The sequence below is a fragment of the Monodon monoceros genome, unplaced genomic scaffold (assembly GCF_005190385.1).
Source record: "Monodon monoceros isolate NGI ecotype Baffin Bay Population unplaced genomic scaffold, NGI_Narwhal_1 Super_Scaffold_11, whole genome shotgun sequence".
In the NCBI taxonomy this organism is placed as follows: Eukaryota; Metazoa; Chordata; class Mammalia; order Artiodactyla; family Monodontidae; genus Monodon; species Monodon monoceros.
Window position 1 is genome coordinate 131902828 of NW_021703767.1, and position 20633 is coordinate 131923460.

Consider the following 20633-nt stretch of genomic DNA (forward strand, 5'->3'; position numbering starts at 1 on the left):
ACCAGGGGCAATTTGCCTCACCACCGCATCCCCATTACCCCCGACTGACATTTGGCAAGATCTGCAGGCATTTTTGGACCTCACAACTGGGGAGGAGTGGGTGCTACTGACATCTAGTGGGTAGAGACCAGGGATGCTGCAAAACATCCTATAATGCACAGGCTAGCCCGTCACAACAAAGAATTACCTGGCCCCAAAAGACAACAGTGTCAGTGTATCTGCCCTGGATCAGCTAACTGCAGCGACACATATTCTGAATGCCTCTTGGCATCTCCAGGTGATAAGGAGGGGAAATAAACGTCCACGGAAATACTTACACTGCTCCCTCTGGAACTAGGACTGCCTGGTGTCCCTTTCGGGCCGGTTCTACCCTAGAAGCACAATTGTTCCCCCAAGATCATAAGGCAAAAGATTCTGAGTAAATGACAAAGACATCAGCATAAAAATCTCAAGCACTATTAAAAAGAACAAATGTGTCATGCCAGAATGTTTCTGCATATTAACCCTATTGGGTATATATCCATTAAAGAGGAAAATGGTATAGCAACACGCACTGCTAATGACCAATTTCCCCATATAATAATATCACCTGCTAGAAACTTAATAACTTTGCCGATTGAGGTGTAACCTACTACAGGCATACCTTATTTTAAGAAAATAAGGCTCTCTTAAATGGGAAATTAGGGGTGATTGTTCAGTTAGAAAAACTGTTATGTATTTGTCTAAATAATTTAGACTTTAGGAAAGCCTCAGCTCGATAACAGAATTAATCAACTCATATATGTAAAATAGATCCAGTTACTTGTCTTCCTTGTTTTCCTTTGGAGCCCTTTTGTCCTTTGATGTTACTGCTTTGTCCTGGATTACCCTAGGGGAAGATTTAAATAAAAAGTACTTTAGAATCAAGAAATATCAGCTTTTTTTTTCTCTCAAAATGGTACAATATTAAGAACTAAACTAATTTGGGTTAAGTAACGAGAGGTGTGAGAAAATTCTCCATATTTGAAACTCACAAATTAAAAAAAAAAAAAGAAACAATATTTCTCCAAGTCTGAAGGAGGCTTAGTGATAAATGAAGAATTAAAAGAGTGCTTGCTGAAGCTATGGCAATTTTCCCTTCTCTGTACTAGCAGCTTCACTGATGCACTCATCCAAGCATGCTTATGCCAGTCTCTCAAAGGCATAGTAAGATTCCCCTACAATTGAATCTTCAAATAGGGAATCAATAATGTTAGAAACCCAATAACAAAATTATGGAAATTTCATTCCCAAAGGAACTTGAAAGTCTCAAGATACATAAGGATGAATTAGATGGAATTTTAGTTCCCATCTCTGAATTTTTGACATAATCAGCCCAAATCAGATGCAGGTTTTCCCAAACCAATAAGCCTCAGTCAACACCTACCACCCCCTCCCAAGACATGCCTTTGCCTACAGGTTAGCAGGAGACACAAGAAGTGTGGAGTAAACTACACAATTAAGAGCCACTTGGGCCCCAGTAACTTACAGGATCCCCTGGGAAGCCCTTCTCCCCATATCCCCCAGGAGGGCCTCTGGAACCTGGGCTGCCCTGAAAAAAATAAAATGAGCTTCTGAGTTAGCTTGTAGGAGAGTGTTAAAATGTCAAGGGTCGTGGTGTTTGGAGGGGAGAAAATCAATCCGACAAAATGATCCACGTTCCTCTATCCCAGCCAGATTCCCTTTGACCTCTCAAGCAGTACGAGGTCCAGTTTTAAGCCTATAGTCAGGATTATTTATAAAAAGGCTGGGAAAAGGGAAAACTTCTCATGGTCTAGCAGAGTACTGCCCAGCAGAACTTTCTGCAGAGATGGAAATGTTCTCCATCTGCACTGCCCAATATGGTAACCACTGGCCATTGTTGGCTGTCGAGCACACAAAATGCGGCTAATACAACTGAGAGCAGAATTTTTCATTTTAGTTAATTTGAATTTAAGTAGTCACATATTGCTAGTGGGTATCGTATTGGACATCCCAGCCAGTCTAGCAACTTCTGACATCTGTAATTAAATTGTCCACTGGAAACCACCACTGGGATGTTCCATTGTCATCTCAAACTCAACTGTTCCCAACTAAACTTTTCCAAGCTGGGATCCTTGCAGGCATTTTGACTGGCTTCTCATTCCCTGCTTCTTTGGTTACCTGGAGATCTGATATCCCGGAGTCAGAACTAGGGTGAGAAAAACAAGGTATCTAGGGTGCAAAATTTAGGCAGGTACTCACACTTTGCTTCACTCTGAGAATGAGTGCTTCCTTAAATTTTGCACACTAGGTCCTCACTCCAGCCTGGACCCTGTTACAACCTTCATGGGTCTTGGGTCTCTTGCTTTACTTGAAGGCTTCATCACTTCTCACCTTGATTATTACAGATCTGCCTCTCATATTTGCCTTGCATCTATGTCATCCCCAATGCATCCTCCACACTACTGTCACGGAATATTTCTAAAATGCAAATTCGATTGTGACCCCCCTACTTACAATTTTTCTAACGCTCCCCATTCCTTAATGGCTAAAATCCAGACTCCTCCTCCATGGCTCACCAGTACCTTCACCAGCTCTTCCCACCCGCTCTTGAACCTCACCTCCCTCCACCTGTACCCTAAAGCTCACACCAAGCAGAACAACTTGCAGGGCCCCCAAGCCTCCAGGTCTTTGCTTATGCTATTCCCTCTGTCTGGACTGCCGTTTCTCCACGTCTTACTAATTCCTATTCATCTTCAGCTCAGGGATCATTTCCTCTGGGAAGGTTTCCTGCACTCACTCCCCACCCTGCAGAGTTAGGTGCCCTTCTCTGGGCTCCCACCTAGTTACCTATAACATGACCCCCAACCACATACTGTGTCATCATTAGCTATTGATATGTCTGTCTCTCCAACTACACTAGGGGATCCTTGAAGACAAGGACAGTGTGGTTCATCTCTGAGTCGTTAGCACATAACTCAGTGCCTGACACATGCCAGGTATTCAGAAGTATTTGATAAATAAGTGAATCAGAACATAAAAGGAGAGCCGCTTGAAACCAAGGAGGCACACATTAATGAGTGTCAAAATGAATTGAAAATAAAATATTTTTCTCTGTGATTTGCTACACCAAGGCCACCAAAATAATTTTGTCTCTTTCTCTTGCTTTTTATTTTTTTCTGATACAATAAAGAGAAGAAGTAAGCTGCTAACAGGCAAATGCATTCATTTGCAGACTTCTGGAAAACATGCTCATAGAATATCCTTGCAAGTCTTGAATCTTTCTAGCTGGAAATTCTTGAAAACTGCATAGTTACCCACTTGCCCCAAATGGGGATGTAGCATCTATTCGGTGGTAATAGGCTTCATTACTGTCAACTTTATTCCTCATAACCTGTGACACACAACAATGAAGACTATCTCTAACACCAAATTCTCCTTCTTTGATGTACTGAAAAGTGTTACCTGGGACCCTGGATCACCCTTTTCTCCCTTTTTCCCAGGAAGTCCATGAAAGCCCTAAAAGAAGACAAGGCAAACAAAATTCCCATTAAAGAAATACATCAACCTCATGACGATTTTATGGTACTTGAGGAAAAATGGCTTTACCTCTTCCCCATAGAATCCATCAATCCCATCGTCTCCATGTTCTCCCTGAAAGACAAAGATGGGCAGCAATCAGGTCAAGGGAGATCTCTGCCACGTGCTTATCAGTAAACTAAGCCCATTAGGAAGTGAAATTTGACTGAAGAAGTAACTACAGTACCTTATATCCAGCAAATCCTTTGGCTCCCTGTAAAAGATTAAATATCTCTCACTGGCATGTCAAGGAGAATGTGGATTCACAGTCTATTGGGGCAGGAAGGGGCTGCCTCCGTTAAGAGAGTGATTTTGTATTTCTTTAGTAGCTTCTGGGTTTCCAACCACAAAGAGGTTACAGGTGGAATTTAATAATGCTCAAATTTTCTTGGGATGACTAAATAGACTTACTCTGCAGAAGAGGAAACTAACATGTAATTGGAGAAAGGGAAAGTAGGAGGGGGGATGGAAGAGAGATCACAGAAGAGGGAGGGGATGGAGGAGAGACGGAGAGGATGCCATAGAGAATTTAAAATACAATATTTACCTTTTGACCCCGCTCCCCTGGACATCCTTCAATCCCTCTATTTCCTTGGGGTCCAGTGTCTCCTTGTCTTCCCTAAGAAAAGGTACCCAAACAGGTATCCAAAGTGACTCTTTTGCCAGAAGCTGCCAGCAGTTTACTTTTCAAGAGTGAAGCCAGAGCAGCTGGACACTCTGAGTTCTAGACAAAGCAAACTCTCCTGCAAATTCATTAATTAACTCTGGTTTTCCCTTCCATTCAAGCATTTTCCCTTCAGGGCTTTCTTACAGATCCAAGATCACACAAAGGTGCGGGATGGGCTCAGTTGCTTCCCTGCCCTTATCAGAAAGCACAGCCAAAGGTTTAAAGTCACTTCACTTTGCAGCCACATTCCCAATGCTCCACTGATACATCTTGGCCCTAACATCTTGCCCAGGCCCTAATGCTGGCCTGAAAAACTCAAAATTGCTCATGGCAGAGAAGCAAGTTTGTGTCAGGGGACCAGAACTGAGCAGAAGCAGTTGATAGGAAATGACATTGCCCCACGCCAGCGCTCACGGGAAGGACCACCAGGTTAAAGATCCCCAAAGTTAGAGCATCCACACAGGGAAGAGCACTCAAGGTCAATGACATGTGCCTCTCCCGTTAGTCTGCCTTCTCCCAGGAAATATTTAAATACAGGTAAGGGCTAGAATAAAAGAGTCTCAAGAGAAGAACAATATTGTATTTCCTGAGAGCAGGAACCCCCAACTGTCTCTTCTCCCGTTGTGTCCCTGGTGCCTGGCTCAGATCTGGGTGCACAGAAGGTGCTAATGGTTGGCTGTGTGGATAAATACTCATCTAGCAATTAACTTAGTTCTTTCTTTCCTGGTAGGTGAGGGGAGAGGTGATTTTCCTTTTGCTGCTTTGCTTTCTTTATCCTGAGGATTGTTCCCAGTAAAAGCAGGAGGCCTCACCTATGGCCACAGTTGCTGAGAGCCAGCTGTGGGCTCACAGTCAGGCATTGGGTGACACTTCTCCTCACTCAAACCCTAGCTGGCTCAGTAGGCTCCATGACCCCTCTGCAGGTACAGGGTGGGTAAATTACAGTCTTAGAGGAATTTATAAGTGTTTACAGATGAGGAAACTGAAGGTCAAGAAGTTACATATCTTGTTAAGGTTTCACGTCTAGATCAGCCCTTGACTGTCTGATTTGGGACAGTCAATAAATAAAATACATTTATTTACATTTATTTATTTTCAGATCTCAAAAATGATTTTATTATTCTTTTTCTTGAATTTTAGAATTTTATTTATTTTTTTATACAGCAGGTTCTTATTAGTTATCCATTTTATACATATTAGTGTATATATGTCAATGCTAAACTGGGAGCCTATATATATATATTTTTTTTTTGGTACACGGGCCTCTCACTGTTGTGGCCTCTCCCGTTGCGGAGCACAGGCTCCGGACGCGCAGGCTCAGCAGCCATGGCTCACGGGCCCAGCAGCTCCGCGGCATGTGGGATCTTCCCGGACCGGGGCACGAACCCGTGTCCCCTGCATTGGCAGGCGGACTCTCAACCACTGGGCAACCAGGGAAGCCCTGGGAGCCTATACTTTTAATCACAAATTGCTGTGCAGATAAGGATTCTAAGGGGATGGAGATGCAGGCTGGATGTCTCCTAAGCTTTTCTTATCCCAATGGAGCCACCTAAGTGGTTTCAGTTCCTCCAAATCCATTTTTATAATTTGGTGAACCAAGTGAGAGTTCTGGTTTGGGGGTCAAAGATTGAGATTCGAAAACCACATGTGGCTTGGGACCACAACACCATGTTTAGGGGGTGCTTTGCCGGCTTCTATTTCCATGTCCGAAGCACTGGGCTGCAGGTCCAGAGAGAGCCCCTCGCAAATAATCCAGCTTCACCCTGCACAGGGGCAGGAAAGAGGATGCCCAGCTCCCTGCCACCCACAAAACTGTGCCAGGCAAAATGTAGGTGAGCCTGCTCCCCCCTTCTCCCAAAAAGTAGGTTTAGCAAGTGCCTCATGATTAAGACAAGGAAAAGGAAAAAAAAAGAAAAGCAACCCATTCCCCCTCCCCCCAAACTACAAAAAATATATAAACAAAACCCCATTATCCCTTCTGAAAAATAAAGCTTCTTTTATGAAAAAAGGAAATCAGTAAGTATGGTAGGCAGTGGGTCACAAAAACTTACAGGGTCTCCTTCCTCTCCCCTGTGTCCTCTGTTGCCTTTCAGACCTGGAAGACCCTGGGAGGAAAGAGAGAAAATTCAATCTTAGTCATCTTCCATCAACTCAAACTTGGTACATTAGGCATTTTAGGCAAGACCCTCCCTCCAACCTGGTTGTGGTTTTTGCAGGTGTGGCTGTGACTGTGAAGAGAGTCGGACAAGTTCTAGGGCTGGCTTTTGTCCTTGTTATTGGCTCTGAAGCCCTCTGCAGAGGTGGCCTCCTGATGCCTACAGGAGGCTGAGTTTGGAACCCAGTACAGCTCAGGGCTTCAGGGTCAGCCCTGTGCCGGGGGGGTTGCATGGAGGACAGTGGTGGCCACCAGGACCCTTTCAGCAGGCAAATTGATAACATTTCCAAAGAGATCATTTTACTTTCTTCTGCTTTTTTGAGAGCTTAAAAAAGAATAAGCCCTTCAACAACAAGGTTACGCATATTTAAGTTGCTATCATCTCTCCCTCTGCGTTTAACTGCCTCGTGGTTTCTTTGTGGCAAGGATTTCCTTTAAGGTTTGCTTTCCTCACCCTCTAACACAGGTCCGCACTGTCTGCTCAGTATACTGGGGAGTTTTGCTCTTGGAATAGAATTCTAGTACCAAGCAACATAATAAGAGACGAAACTGTGCTAAACAAAACACTGTAACTTAGTAAAAAGTCAAGGGGAGGGATAAATTAGGAGTTTGGGATTAACATATACACACTACTGTGTATAAAACAGATAAACAACAAGGACCTAAAGGGAGGTCCTTGATCAATTATCCTTTCACAAGGATGGACAATGCAGCACTGAGGAGCAAGAATTGTGTTTGAGTTCTTAAAATAAAATAGCCCAGACTCCTTTTCATTGTGATATCTAAAATGCATTTGAAAAGTGCATAAAAGTAAATAAAATATAAAGGTACAGCTTAATTATTATGAAGTGAACATCTGTGTCATCACCGCCCAGGCCAAGAAATAGGACATGGCTGGTACCCAGATACAGCAGCTACCCCAATCACAAACAACTCCTCACTCCTCCCCTGGGAACACACTCCTGCTTTTATGATAATATTTCCTGGACTTAAAAAAAAATACTTCACTACTTAATCATTCATCCCTAGACACTATGGGTTAGTTTTGCCTCTTTTCAAACTTTTTGTAAATGAAATCATACCATACGTACTTTTCTGTGTTTTGCTTTTTTTGGCCATTATTGTGTTTGTAAAATTTATCCCTGTTGTTATGTGTAGCTGTAGTTCATTCATTTTCACTACCTTAGAGCATTCTACTGAATTAAAATACCACGATATATTTATCTATGCTATTGCTGTGTAATTGACCTTTCATAATCTTTTTTTATGGGCTATTAATCTGCAGTGCTATGTTCTTTTTGAAGTTCAATCACATATCATTGCTGATGAAGCACAACTTTCCCCACCATTTCTAACACCTCTCGACACCTTTCAAACTGTCTAATGTGCAAAAGTGTAAACTGCAAAGCCAAGGAGCAACAACACCAAGGATACATAAGAGAAAAGGGAATCATTCTTTTTTTTTTTTTAAAGTTTTAAGCCATTTATTAACTCAACAAATATTTTTTCAGTTATATGCCAGGCAATAAATCCATCCAACGTGTCACAGAGTTAGGGAGTCAGCAGTGTCTAAATTCAAACCCATCTGAGTGATCTGTCTACATTGTAGCAGGAAGAATACACATGGGGAGACATTAAGTTCTGTTTAGAAGTCACTGTGGATCCTTGTGGGTGGGCAAATTGTCTTGAAATGGATCTATCAATTATCAACTTTCCTAAAATGGTTTCAGCCATTTTGAATTACCCAAATGATTGATTCCTTTTCATTCAAAATTTTATTCAAATTAACTTTACGGATGCAATATAAATTGTAATCTGAGGCATCATCACCCACCAGCTAGCTTCTTCATTTCCCTGAGCTTTGGTTTGCTCATTTCTTTTTTTTTTTTTAAAGAAGATGTTGGGGGTAGGAGTTTATTTATTTATTTATTTATTTATTTATTTATTTATTTATTTATTTTTTAAACATCTTTATTGGGGTATAATTGCTTTACAATGGTGTGTTAGTTTCTGCTTTATAACAAAGTGAATCAGTTATACATATACATATGTTCCCATATGTCTTCCCTCTTGCGTCTCCCTCCCTCCCACTCTCCCTATCCCACCCCTCCAGGCTGTCACAAAGCACCGAGCTAATATCCCTGTGCCTTGCGGCTGCTTCCCACTAGCTATCTACCTTACTACGTTTGTTAGTGTGTATATGTCCATGACTCTCTCTCGCCCTGTCAAAGCTCACCCTTCCCCCTCCCCATATCCTCAAGTCCGTTCTCCAGTAGGTCTGCGTCTTTATTCCTGTCTTACCCCTAGGTTCTTCATGACATTTTTTTTTTCCCCTTAAATTCCATATATATGTGTTAGCATACGGTATTTGTCTTTTTCTTTCTGACTTACTTCACTCTGTATGACAGACTCTAGGTCTATCCATCTCATTACAAATAGCTCAATTTCATTTCTTTTTAAGGCTGAGTAATATTCCATTGTATATATGTGCCACATCTTCTTTATCCATTCATCCGATGATGGACACTTAGGTTGTTTCCATCTCCAGGCTATTGTAAATAGAGCTGCAATGAACATTTTGGTACATGACTCTTTTTGAATTTTGGTTTTCTCAGGGTATATGCCCAGTAGTGGGATTGCTGGGTCATATGGTAATTCTATTTGTAGTTTTTTAAGGAACCTCCATACTGTTCTCCATAGTGGCTGAACCAATTCACATTCCCACCAGCAGTGCAAGAGTGTTCCCTTTTCTCCACACCCTCTCCAGCATTTATTGTTTCTAGATTTTTTGATGATGGCCATTGTGACTGGTGTGAGATGATATCTCATTGTAGTTTTGATTTGCATTTCTCTAATGATTAATGATGTTGAGCATTCTTTCATGTGTTTGTTGGCATTCTGTATATCTTCTTTGGAGAAATGTCTATTTAGGTCTTCTGCCCATTTTTGGATTGGGTTGTTTGTTTTTTTGTTATTGAGCTGCATGAGCTGCTTGTAAATTTTGGAGATTAATCCTTTGTCAGTTGCTTCATTTGCAAATATTTTCTGGGAATCATTCTTAATAGTAGCATCAAAAGTGAGCCTTCTGAACCCTCCTACACGGTTGATGGGAATGTAAATTGGTGCAGCCACTATGGAAAACTGCATGGAGGTTCCTCAAAAAACTAAAAATAGAGTTGCCATATGATTCTGCAATCCCACTCCTGGGCATATATTTGAAAATACTCTAATTCAAAAAGACACATGCACCCCAATATTCACAGCAGTACTATTCACAATAGCCAAGACATGGAAGCAAACTAAAAGCCCATCAACAGAGCAGTGGATAAAGAATATGTGGTATATTTATACAATGGAATATTACTCAGCCATAAAAAATGAAATAATGCCATTTGCAGCAACATGGACGGACCCAGAGATTATCAGACCAAGTGAAGTAACTCAAAGACAAATATCATATGATATCACTTATACATGGAATCTAAGAAATGATACATATGAACTTATTTACAAAACAGAAATAGACTCAGACATAGAAAACAAACTTATACTACCAAAGGGGAAGGAGGTAAAGGATAAATTAAGAGTTTGGGATTAGCTTATACACACTACTCTGTATGACATAGAGAAACAACAAGGTCCTACTATATAGTACAGGGAACTATATTCAATATCCCATGAAAAACCATAATAGAAAAGAATATGAAAAAGAATGTGTATATATGTATAACTGAATCACTTTGCTGTATTGTAGAAATTAACACAACATTGTAAATTAATACTTCAATAAAATATATATTTTTAAAAATGTGAGCCCTTCTGATCTGGCTCCTACACCATAGAAGTCACACAAATGGCCCAAAGTAATTACATCAGTATCAAGCAAAGGTTGCAAACCCAACTACTCAATCTCAGCTCCACCTACACCAAATCAAAGCCCATTAGGTAAAAGCATGTCACAACTCAATGGCACCTTTAAGGCTTGTGGTCCTCGGATCCCTTGAGGTCCTGGAGTCTGTGAACATTTGCAAAACGTACAGCAGCAAGTCCTCTCTGCAATGTTTCCCTGGGAAAAAGAAAAAATGAGTGAGCAACTATGGTGAGGAACTTCATCACATAAGAACTGAATTGACATAAATCATAATTCACCACCTACAGCCTGTCCTCTCTAATTGGGTGAGGGGCTGCGGAGAACAAGAGGTGCTTTTTGACTTAACCCTGAAGAGAGAGCACCAGATCAGCAACTGCACTGGCGACATACCTTTTCCAAGGAAATGACCTCTATTTATAGAAGAGGCACTCACTACACAGATGGCCACAGGCCAAGTGTGCACAAGACTGGTTGGTTCCTAGTTGACAGCTTTTGTTTCCTGGGATTTCTGCAGCATAAACTGTTGGGGGCTTTTGATTTGATTAGGGGTTGGTTGGATTTTAGCTTCCTCTGCATTCATTTGGCGAGATGACAACGGATGAAAGGGCATGGCGAAGCAAAAAACAATGCTCTGGGCTTTCACAGTTTTTCATATGCTAAAGACCATGTAACTGAATTTAGGGCAAACAAGGAAATCTTTGGGAATACTCATCAGGATTCCAATTCCAATTCCAATGTTCCCAGGGCATTTTAAATAATGTTTTTTTTTTCTTCAGCAACTCACCAGATACTGTGATAACATATTGCCCAATTCTTTCATTCCAATGGTCAGGTGAATCCTGTAATCAAATCCTTTTCCAAATTCAAAGCTGGAAAACTCATCATGAGAGGTCGAGTTTAGGGAAACCACCAGCAAAGCGTCAAGTCCTAGGCAGTAAATACAACAGATATAAAACCCCAGGAATTGTACACAAAAAAGAAGGAAAGCCCATCTTATTTCCATTCAGTGAACATGAATGAAAGAATCAAAAAGGGGTGAAAAATAAGAGAAAGGAGTGTTCTTGATACTGAAGAACCCAACAGCTCTTTGTCTGCATCTTCAGTACACACGAGGCAATGGTTCCTGACCTCAGCATGAAATCTAAGAAAACTTACAGAAAAACACTAGCAGAAAACTGTGTTTAATTCCTCACCACCAATCTTAATGCAGTTCTGGGGCATTTGAAAGCAATTTTTTAAGAAAGGATATTGTTCATCTTCACAGTTCTTCTGAATTTTTTTTTAACATGGTAGTTAGTAACTTTTTTAAATTTATTTTTTACACCATTTTTAAAAATTGAAGTATAGTTAGTTTACAATGTTGTGTTAGTTTCAGGGGCACAGCAGAGTCATTCAGTTATATATATATATATATATATATATATATATATAAAACAGAATATATATATATTTTGCATTATAGGTTATTATAAGATATTGAATATAGATCAATATCTGTGCTATATAGTAAGTCCTTGTTGCTTATCTATTTTATACATAGTTGTATGTATGTGTTAATCTCAAACTCCTAATTTATCTCCCCCACCACTATCCCCTTTGATAACCATAAGTTTGTTTTCTATGTCTGTGAGTCTATTCGTATTTTGTAAATAAGTTCATTTGTATCATTTTTTTAGATTCCGCATAAAAGTGCTATCATATGATATTTGTCTTTCTCTGTCTGATCTCCTTCACTTAGTATGATCATCTCCAGGTCCATCCATGTTGCTGCAAATGGCATTATTTCATTCTTTTTTGTGGCTGAGTACTATTCCATTGTATATATGTACCACATCTTCTTTATCCATTCATCTGTTGATGGACATTTAGGTTGTTTCCATGTCTTGGCTATTGTAAGTAGTGCTGCTATGAACTATGAATTTTTCTGAATGTAAATTAATTACATTAATTTGTAAATTAATTACAAAATTTGTAAATAGGGTGCAAATAGCTCTCAAATCATCTCCACTGCCAAACACCCTGGCAGCTGGGTGGGCCCTGGAAGCTTGAGGAATGCCCAGGGTGATTCCAGTTTCAACTGAACTCCTGGCCATACCCAGGAATTCATTTATTCATTTATTCACCCATTCACTCACTCATTAATTCATTCGCTGGTCCATTTACTCTTTCTCTCCTTTCATTAAACAAATATTTGCTTATTAGGAGCCTATTATGTATTAATCATTGTACCAGGGAGAGGGTCAGGATGCTACAAAAGTCTGAAGAAGAAGCTCCTAACTCGGTTTTGGAAGGTCACACAAGGTTTCTGCAAAGAAGTGATGTCTAGACTGATCCTGAAGGATGAATGGAAGTTGGTCAAGGGAAAGAACCAGAGAAGGGAGGTGGTGAGAAGAACTTGGGGGAAGCTGAGAGTGGGGAGAGTCCCAGGCAGAAGGAAAGAGGACATGCAAGGGTGGGGAGGGTGTGGTTGAAAAGGACATTGGAGGGAGAATGGAAAAAGTTCTGATGCTGGAACAGAGTGTGAGCAGCCAGGTAAAGCTGAGTGGGAAGTGGGGCCAGATCCTGTAAAGCCTCACAGGCCATATGAAGGAATTTGATATTCTAAGAACAGTGGGAATGTATAGTAGGGATTCAAGAAGGGAAGGTGACACAACCAGGACATTTATGGCCCCTGGGAGTTTCCATGGAAGCTGAACACTGGAAGCCACGAGGGCTACACCAAGGAAGCCTCCAAGAACATGCCCCACCTGCCGGTCACCTGCCTGCCTCCTGTCTCTGTATGTGACGCTTCGCTTCTGCACTTAGCTCCCAGTTCTTCTGAAACTATGACATGGACAGGGGAGGTATAGTGAGAAGTGCTTTTCAAAATCCATGTTGCAATCTTTCCCATGGAAAATCAGACACAGTAGGAAGTGTCTTAGGTTCCCTAGAAGCAGAATCTGAGACAGGAATCTGTGTGTAAGTGGCTTACAGAGGGAGAGAGAGAAGCAGGAAAGGGAAGGGGAGGTTGTGAGCAAGGATGTGTCTCAGTAAAGTCCTCACCTGGGTCTGATTCCTGAGGGTCCCTGGAGTGTAGGCTATACCAGAGTTGACCCACTTCAACCAAGAGTGTTGGGTTTCTGTATCCCTCTGCAATAATTACCCCTGCTCCCATCCCTCAGGTGGGATGTGTGACCCCAACCCCCATTCCAAGCATCAGGTCACTGTTGGGTTCAGTCAAGGGCACACATCTATAGAAGGTCACAGGTATAAGAACTTGGCTGTAGCTTTTGCAGCATTTGGGGGATAAGTGGGCAGCTGGTCAAGGGGGTCTGGGCAGGACACCAGCAGCAGTTGCTTCAAGTGGCCAGGCAAATCCCAAGTTCCAGAGCTCCCTAGTAGGTACAGATTTGTTCAGCAGATTCCATGCTTCATCATTTACTTTTTCAATTTCAACTTTACCTGCTTCTCTGAGCCTGTCCGATGTATCTTCAAGCATTATTTTGCTTTCACCCCCAAGACCATCTGAAAAGATGAGTAATACCTAGAGAAAGAGGAAAGCATAGAATGGGATGACATGAGAACAAAACATATAACTGGGAGGGAGAAACCAATACAAGGGCATGGAGATGGGAGCTAGAATGTGACACGGATACCTGTCCTCGGGATGCAGACGTATCCTTAAATGTGTCCCACATGGACTGCACGAACTGTGCATTCAGGTGAGTTGGCCCGTTGACGGTGACTTGCAGTAGGCTGTCAAATATTGTTTCCTGGTAGATTTGGAACTTGGCAGGGAAATTCTGGTCACTGTTCACCTTAAAGGCCATGCTCACCTGTACCTCTGTGCCTGCCCCGCAGCTCACACCCCTGAGGGAGGTAATGTCCTCTAAGATGCCTGGGAGGTATGATTCCAGCTGGGGGTGGCCATGGAATAATGGCTGCCCCATCAGGTGAGTGGAAATGTCGAAGCTGACCACTATGTCCAGAAAGCAGTCTGGAGACCAAGGGAAATAAGGCCAAATTAATGAGCAGACAGGAGCAAGGAAGGGCAGATGGGGCAGGAAAAGGGGAAGCAGTCATGGTCTAGGGCTGGAGGGTCTCTAGGACCCAAAAGTGTCCAAGAAGGAAAATACTGGCTGCTCAGTCAACATGTAGCACAGGTTCACCCTCACCCCCCCCGCCCTTGCATGTCCTGTTCAAATGTTACATGTTTCAGTGACTGTTTGAAGTCTAATCATGGTTTAGTCTTATTCTCAGTGGCTGGCCTCGTGTGTGTGCGTGCGTGTGCATGCATATTTTCTTCTTTTAATGATGACATATTATGATTCATATAATTATAACATATTAAATATTTGAATTGTCCTTAGAGTTTATTTAATCCAGAGGCCACCAACTCAGATGCTGGCAAAGGCCAGGAGGGTAATGTCAACGAGTCAAGTGGGCAGGGAATGAGAAAATGAACGCAGAGCAATGACACATCTGTTCACCATTCAGTTCCAGCTGAGAGTAGCCATGTGGGAAATGGGGCTTAATGTGGTTACGTTGTCTGATTTTTCAAAAAGAAACCTGAAATCTGCATTTTAATGCTATATCTCCAGTTTGTAAAAGTTATCAATTAATTAAGAAGCTGTCAACACCAAATAGGACAACCTCAATTCAGCTACAAGTTGCCACTTGGTCACCCCTGACCCTGTCCAGTTGCTCATTTTACACACGAGGAGACGGTCATGCATGGAGGTTGCTGCTGCTGAACCAGAGTGGGGACCCTGGCGTTCTGATTCCAGTCCCAGGCTCCTCCACCACTGTCATCTGCCCCCAGTGAGCACCCCAATAGAGAGCTTGGAAAAAACCAATGTGTTTTGTAAAAGAAGTCACTTCCATCATAACGAGTCTAGAAACAGAAGCTCTCTGGGGAATTTCTGCCTGTTGTGCAAATTCCACAAAATATTATCTTTCAATGTTGCTCTGTCCTCCCAACTCCCAGCCCCAAGTGTACAGAACCTGAGTCCCACACAGCAACTCGCAGCTGGAGCTGAAGAATGACATCCTCATCAGGTGAGCCGTGGCTCTGCGTTCATTTTCTTCACTCCCTGCCCACTTGACTCACTTCCATGACCCACCCGGCCTTTGTAGCCATCAGCATTGGTGAACTCTGGAAATTAAATAATCCCCAAGGACAATTCAAATCTTTACTATGTTATGATTATATGAATGCCATCATTCAAAGAAGAAAATGTACAGATGTGTGCTGACACATCTGACACAGATGGACAACACACACACCCACACACACACTGAATCCCTTACAAGATGGTTTAACAAAGCTAAAATAGGAAAACGTCCAGTCAGCAAATGTTTATTTTACTTACTTCCTGTGGGATGCAGGGCATTGCTCTAGGACTTCCAGAAGCAGAGAGGGTAGAAATAGGAGGCTGAGTTCCAGGTGTTAGAGGAGCATAACCACTGGATTACATTGGGGGGGCAGGGCTGACCAGGGGACACAACCCAGGGCCTCCTCCAGCCTCTGCACCCTTTCCCCTGTCTCTGAGGGAGGCTGACCAATCTCAATTTCTGGAAACAGAGGAGATGTCTATTCTCACCGCACACGTGTTCTGCTGGACTCACCCACAGACACCTTGGGAAATGGACAACTGGGAAGCTGCAATCAAATAATAACAAAGAAAGAGCAAGGGTGCACTCACTGGTTTTCCCGCAACTCTGGCAGATTTCACGGACCATTCTTTTTTTCACATCCACATTCTTTAGTTTATCAAAGTCCTTAAAAGTGATGATTTTTTCAGAATTGCCCGTTATCGACAAGAGCTCTTCCTTATAAACCTTTCCTATGCCCAAAGCCAGAATGCAAATGCCATCTTCTCTCAGGGTCTTCACTGCCTCTGTCACATCATAGCGGGGACCCCCAGATGTGATAACCACCAAAGTCTGAAGGACACCAGCCTTCCTTCTCCCACCAGCGGATTGCTCAAACATAACGCTCACTTGTTTCAGTGCCAAGTCCATTCGCGGAAGCCCGTTGCTCTTCGTCATAGTTTGGATTCGAGACTTCCACTGGGTTTTAGTCAGAGAGTTTTGCAACTCAATAATTTCTTGGTAGCGGCTCCCAAATTGTGCTATCCCAATTTTCATCCTTTGAGACTGAATGTCAAAATTATCAATTAAGTCTGACAAGAAAGTTGTCATGGTAACAAAGTCTGAATCAGATACCATGTCAGAGCCATCACAAAAGAAAATCACATCGGCTTCTTGAATGTTACAGACTGCAGTTGAAAAAATAAATCAGTTACTGTCCTTGTGAGTCATTCTAAATTTTCCCTTCGCTCAAATATTTAAATTGCTTTCCTAAATCCTCACATTCATGGCAAATTGAGATAAGGTAACAGATGAGAGAACCACGATTGGCCCTCAAAGAGAAGAAAAAGTAGTGGGGAGGAGAAAGCTAATAGATTTTGTTTCAAATTTTAATTATTTACATGATTCATTTGAAAGGACACTGAACACTACTCTGAGAAAGAAAGTAAGACATTTGACTAGGTTGAATATATTCATTAAAAGGTCATTACAAAGGCTTGAAATCTCTTCAACATACCCATACTGGAATGTTCACCCAAGCCAAGTACCACTGTACTATTACTAGTAATCCTGTTACTATTAATGTTACCATTTTACATCTGTGTTGAAAGTTATCATTTAAAAAACCTGTTTAGCATACAATAATGGTTAATATTCATGACCACCTTGTGAGTAATTATTCTGTTTGTTAGGTAGAGAAATGGAATTCAGAGGTTAAGTAAGTTGCCTCAGAATATGCAATTACTATGCAGAGGAGCTGGTACCTAGGTCCCTTTTATCCTTAAATCCAGCACTTTTTTATATTACAAATTGTTTTAATAATATCATAACCCAAATATTAAAATTTCATGGACAAGTGTTAATAAACAGGGTACAGGGTCATCTCCCTGAAGTCCAGTGTGAAATGGTCCATAACCAAGGGATGATGCTCGGTTCCCTTCAAATGCAAAGGCTGGGATGGGGCAGCACTAAAGTGATCACTGAAGGTAACTGAGACGACGGAGCATGCATCACTGACTTCTACTGCCTGTTCTTCTTTCCTCCCTTTCTTTCACAGCTGTGCCTCCCTAATAAACTTCTTGCATCCCAAACTCCATCTCAGCATCTACCTCCAAAAAGACAGGTGTGGGAGATGAGAAGAAAGCAGTCCCCATATTCCTAGGAAAAGACTGTAGTCCTAGTAATGTACTAGATTTGGTGAGGACCCAGTGATAAACAAAAGCCCAAGCCTGCCCAAGGAGTTTGTAGTCTTGTGATGGGTACAGATAATGAAACAGCAAGTATGAGTTAAGTGCTACCACCAAGAGAAATAGAAGGTGCGGGAGTTGAGGGACACGGTGGGGACACTGCTGGGTGCCGGGTCAGGAAACTGGCAAACAAAGGCTGGATGTGACAGACAAGCTAGGTGCAGCCAAGGGAAGTGGCAGGCTTGTGGTGGGTGGAATGATGCATGCAAAGATGGAGGAATTTCAGGATGATAGGAAAGGCTATGAAATGGGGGGCAAGAGATGAGGTGGGAGATGTCAGCAGGGGCTAAGTGGATCTCAGAAGTTTAGAAACTGTAACCTGTGAGCAGATCAGTGATACAGCCCAGTGTGTATCAGAAAGATCACTCCGTGTTAAGGATGGTCTGGAAGGCAGCAGGACAGATGGCAAGGGTGGGAGTCTAGGGAAGGACCAGACAGGTGCAAGAATTGAGCTGGCCCCACTCTCTTGGGAAAAGTCATGTTTTTCTTAAATACCATTATTCAGTATCTGAAACCAAGAAGCTGAATTTATTGCTTACTTAAGTAAAGTAGAGCTGTGGAGGTCAGAAGTAGTTTCACCCAGCCTAGCAAATGCTGGTCTGACACAGGATATGGGGGGAGGTTTTGTTTGGGGTTGGACTGTTTCACAGAGATGAGAGTGAGTAAATGTCAGTCATAGAAACATGATTTGTGTTGGATACAAAAGTAGGTTTCAAACTGGTGGAGAGGAAGGAAGGGAGGAGGAAAGGAAAAAGAGAAGGAAGTCAGAAGAAGGGAGGGAGGAGGAAAGAAGAAAGGAAGTTAGCTGGTTGACTGATGCATCTGCCATGTCAGGAGGCCTGGGCTAATATCTGGCCAGGATTCCAGCCTTCCAAGGAGGCACACAGATCTCCTAGATGACTTGCCAATATCTGCTGCTTTGAGGTCAGGTGGCAAATCTCACCCTTTCCTCCCTCAGATGTGATGCCTCCAGCCCCTCCTGCCCTGGGGTATCTCATGGATAAGCTTTGATCCCTTCCCTCCTGGTTCCTAGCAGCCAGTCTCTATTACCCCATTCCCGGCCTTTATCCAGAAAAGTTCACTATACCACTTGGACTTCCAATGGCCCTACAGGATGCTGAGAATCCCATTTAGAGGCCCATGGAACTTTGAAGACAAAAGTCTATCTGTTTAAACCATGAAACTCTCCACTTGAGTTTGGCCTGAAACTGATACCGAGTAGTTGCACTTGGGGTCATTAAGCAAATGGGCAGCACAGGCAGCCGTGAAATGAGGAAAGGTGAATATTGCCCTAAGAAGAGTCCTTTCTGCCAAGAAAAAGGAAACAGGGAGGCCAGATAGCAAGGACTGCTTCTGAAACCTTCTTGTATAATGTCTTCAATATGGTGACAAAGGACCTTTAGACTCTTGCTTAATCAATAATGCATTTCTTTCAGAGATGAGAAAACTGGTAGCCTGAGCAGAGAAATGTTCATCCTGTGACACCCAGGTAATGGGAAGCCAAGTTATCATATATTTTTTGTGTAAACTTGTATTGCTATCCCTGTAGAAACTTTAACAGCCCAACTTACCCTCTTGTGCATTGGTACACATACTATCTTGCAGAGGCAGGTAAATATCTTTCAGTTTGTTGAAATCACTGACGTGGATAGTATAGTTTTTATTCCCCGCCATGGTCTCCAGTTCTTCTTGGTCGGCCTTTCCTACACCCACTGCATAGATGATGACGCCTTTGGCTCTTAATTTTGAAGCCGCGTCACTGAGCTGATCTCGGTCATGGGATACCCCATCTGTGATGATGATCAGCATCTGTTTCACGTTTTGCTTGAGACGGCTGCCATGTTCCTCCATGAACAGGTTGTTTGCATGCTGCAGAGCCCTGGCAGTGAAGGTATTCCCTTCCGTGTCCCTGGGCCTCCTCAGATGCTCAATGATGGCTGATCTGTTTGAGTACGTATTGAGGTAGAAGAGAACCTCAGGATGATCCGAGTATCTGAGCGCTCCAAACTGAACTCTGTCCGGGCCAACATCCGATTTCTTCACCAAATGGATAGTGACATTGATCATGCTTTCTTGGTCTTGGGGCAGGATGCTGCCTGAATGGTCCAGCACAAACACAATGTCTAACTGTCTAATCCTTTTACAATCTGAAAGGAGAAGAGAGTAGGCATCACAAACTTCCTGCAGTGTGTTCTGCACAGACTAGAAGGGAAGCAAACTACGTTTGCCACGTCCCTCCCACGTGCCAGATACTGCAGTTCACTTAGTTACTGTTGCCATTTTAAAGAGAAAGAAGCTGAGGGCTTAGAGATGTAGAACTTGCCCACATCATGATTCCAAGGACACTGGCACCCTTATCTATGTAACTCTGTGATCAGATTGGTGCTCCTCATGCCTCCCGACTCTATTCTGCTAAATTTCATCAGGTCGTGCAACACCTTTTGCTAAGCAGGCTTTCAACTGGAAGGGAATGTCAGAAGGTAATTCAATGTAGTTCAGTGGCGAGACACGACCAATGTTTGCCAGGCTGGTCTGTAGTTTTGAAAGGGTCAGGGGCTCAGTGGATAAACTGGGAGTTTCATCCTGCTCCTTCAGACTCCAGCTGTCTCCTCATCTTCTAGTAGATAAACTTTCCCATGTGCACCATGCCTCTTTGAATTTACATGTATTCCTTCCCCTGACTTCTCAAATTGGAACCCAGAAAAGCCCATGTAGGGGGAGAGCTAAGTCTCCTTTCACCTCACCTCAGCCCCAAGCCCTCTTCCACATTAGAAGCCAAGCAACCACTCTGGCTCAGTCTCTAAAGTGTGAGCTTGTTTCCACTCTTTTCCTTCCCTAAGTAACTTAAGCACATGTTTCCTAAAGGTTCACCCTCCACCTGCCTATCTTACCTCCAATACTTATTTCTGGCAATGAGGCCTCAAAATTTCAAGTCTCATCCACTGTGGATGAGCCCAGGCTACGTCAGAAAAACAACCCAGTGTGATGTGGTGACTAGTAATAACTCGATAAATATTTATGAATTGATCTAATGTATGAGTCAGCTAAAACTTCACCTCATGC

General features: G+C 42.5%; 1 protein-coding gene across 1 annotated transcript in view; it reads right to left on the reverse strand.

Moving 5' to 3' along the window:
• COL6A5 (collagen type VI alpha 5 chain) overlaps positions 1 to 20633 on the reverse strand; it is a 156388-nt gene that overhangs the window by 68219 nt on the left and 67536 nt on the right. The window contains exons 7-20 of the mRNA XM_029214229.1: positions 19142 to 19717; positions 15936 to 16511; positions 13887 to 14227; positions 13693 to 13774; positions 11036 to 11178; positions 10354 to 10446; positions 6277 to 6330; positions 4106 to 4177; positions 3746 to 3772; positions 3589 to 3633; positions 3445 to 3498; positions 1508 to 1570; positions 803 to 868; positions 318 to 371 (exon numbers count right to left, since the gene is read on the reverse strand). Coding sequence (XP_029070062.1) covers positions 318 to 371; positions 803 to 868; positions 1508 to 1570; positions 3445 to 3498; positions 3589 to 3633; positions 3746 to 3772; positions 4106 to 4177; positions 6277 to 6330; positions 10354 to 10446; positions 11036 to 11178; positions 13693 to 13774; positions 13887 to 14227; positions 15936 to 16511; positions 19142 to 19717 — 2246 coding nt within the window. The remainder of the gene's footprint in view (positions 1 to 317; positions 372 to 802; positions 869 to 1507; positions 1571 to 3444; positions 3499 to 3588; positions 3634 to 3745; positions 3773 to 4105; positions 4178 to 6276; positions 6331 to 10353; positions 10447 to 11035; positions 11179 to 13692; positions 13775 to 13886; positions 14228 to 15935; positions 16512 to 19141; positions 19718 to 20633) is intronic.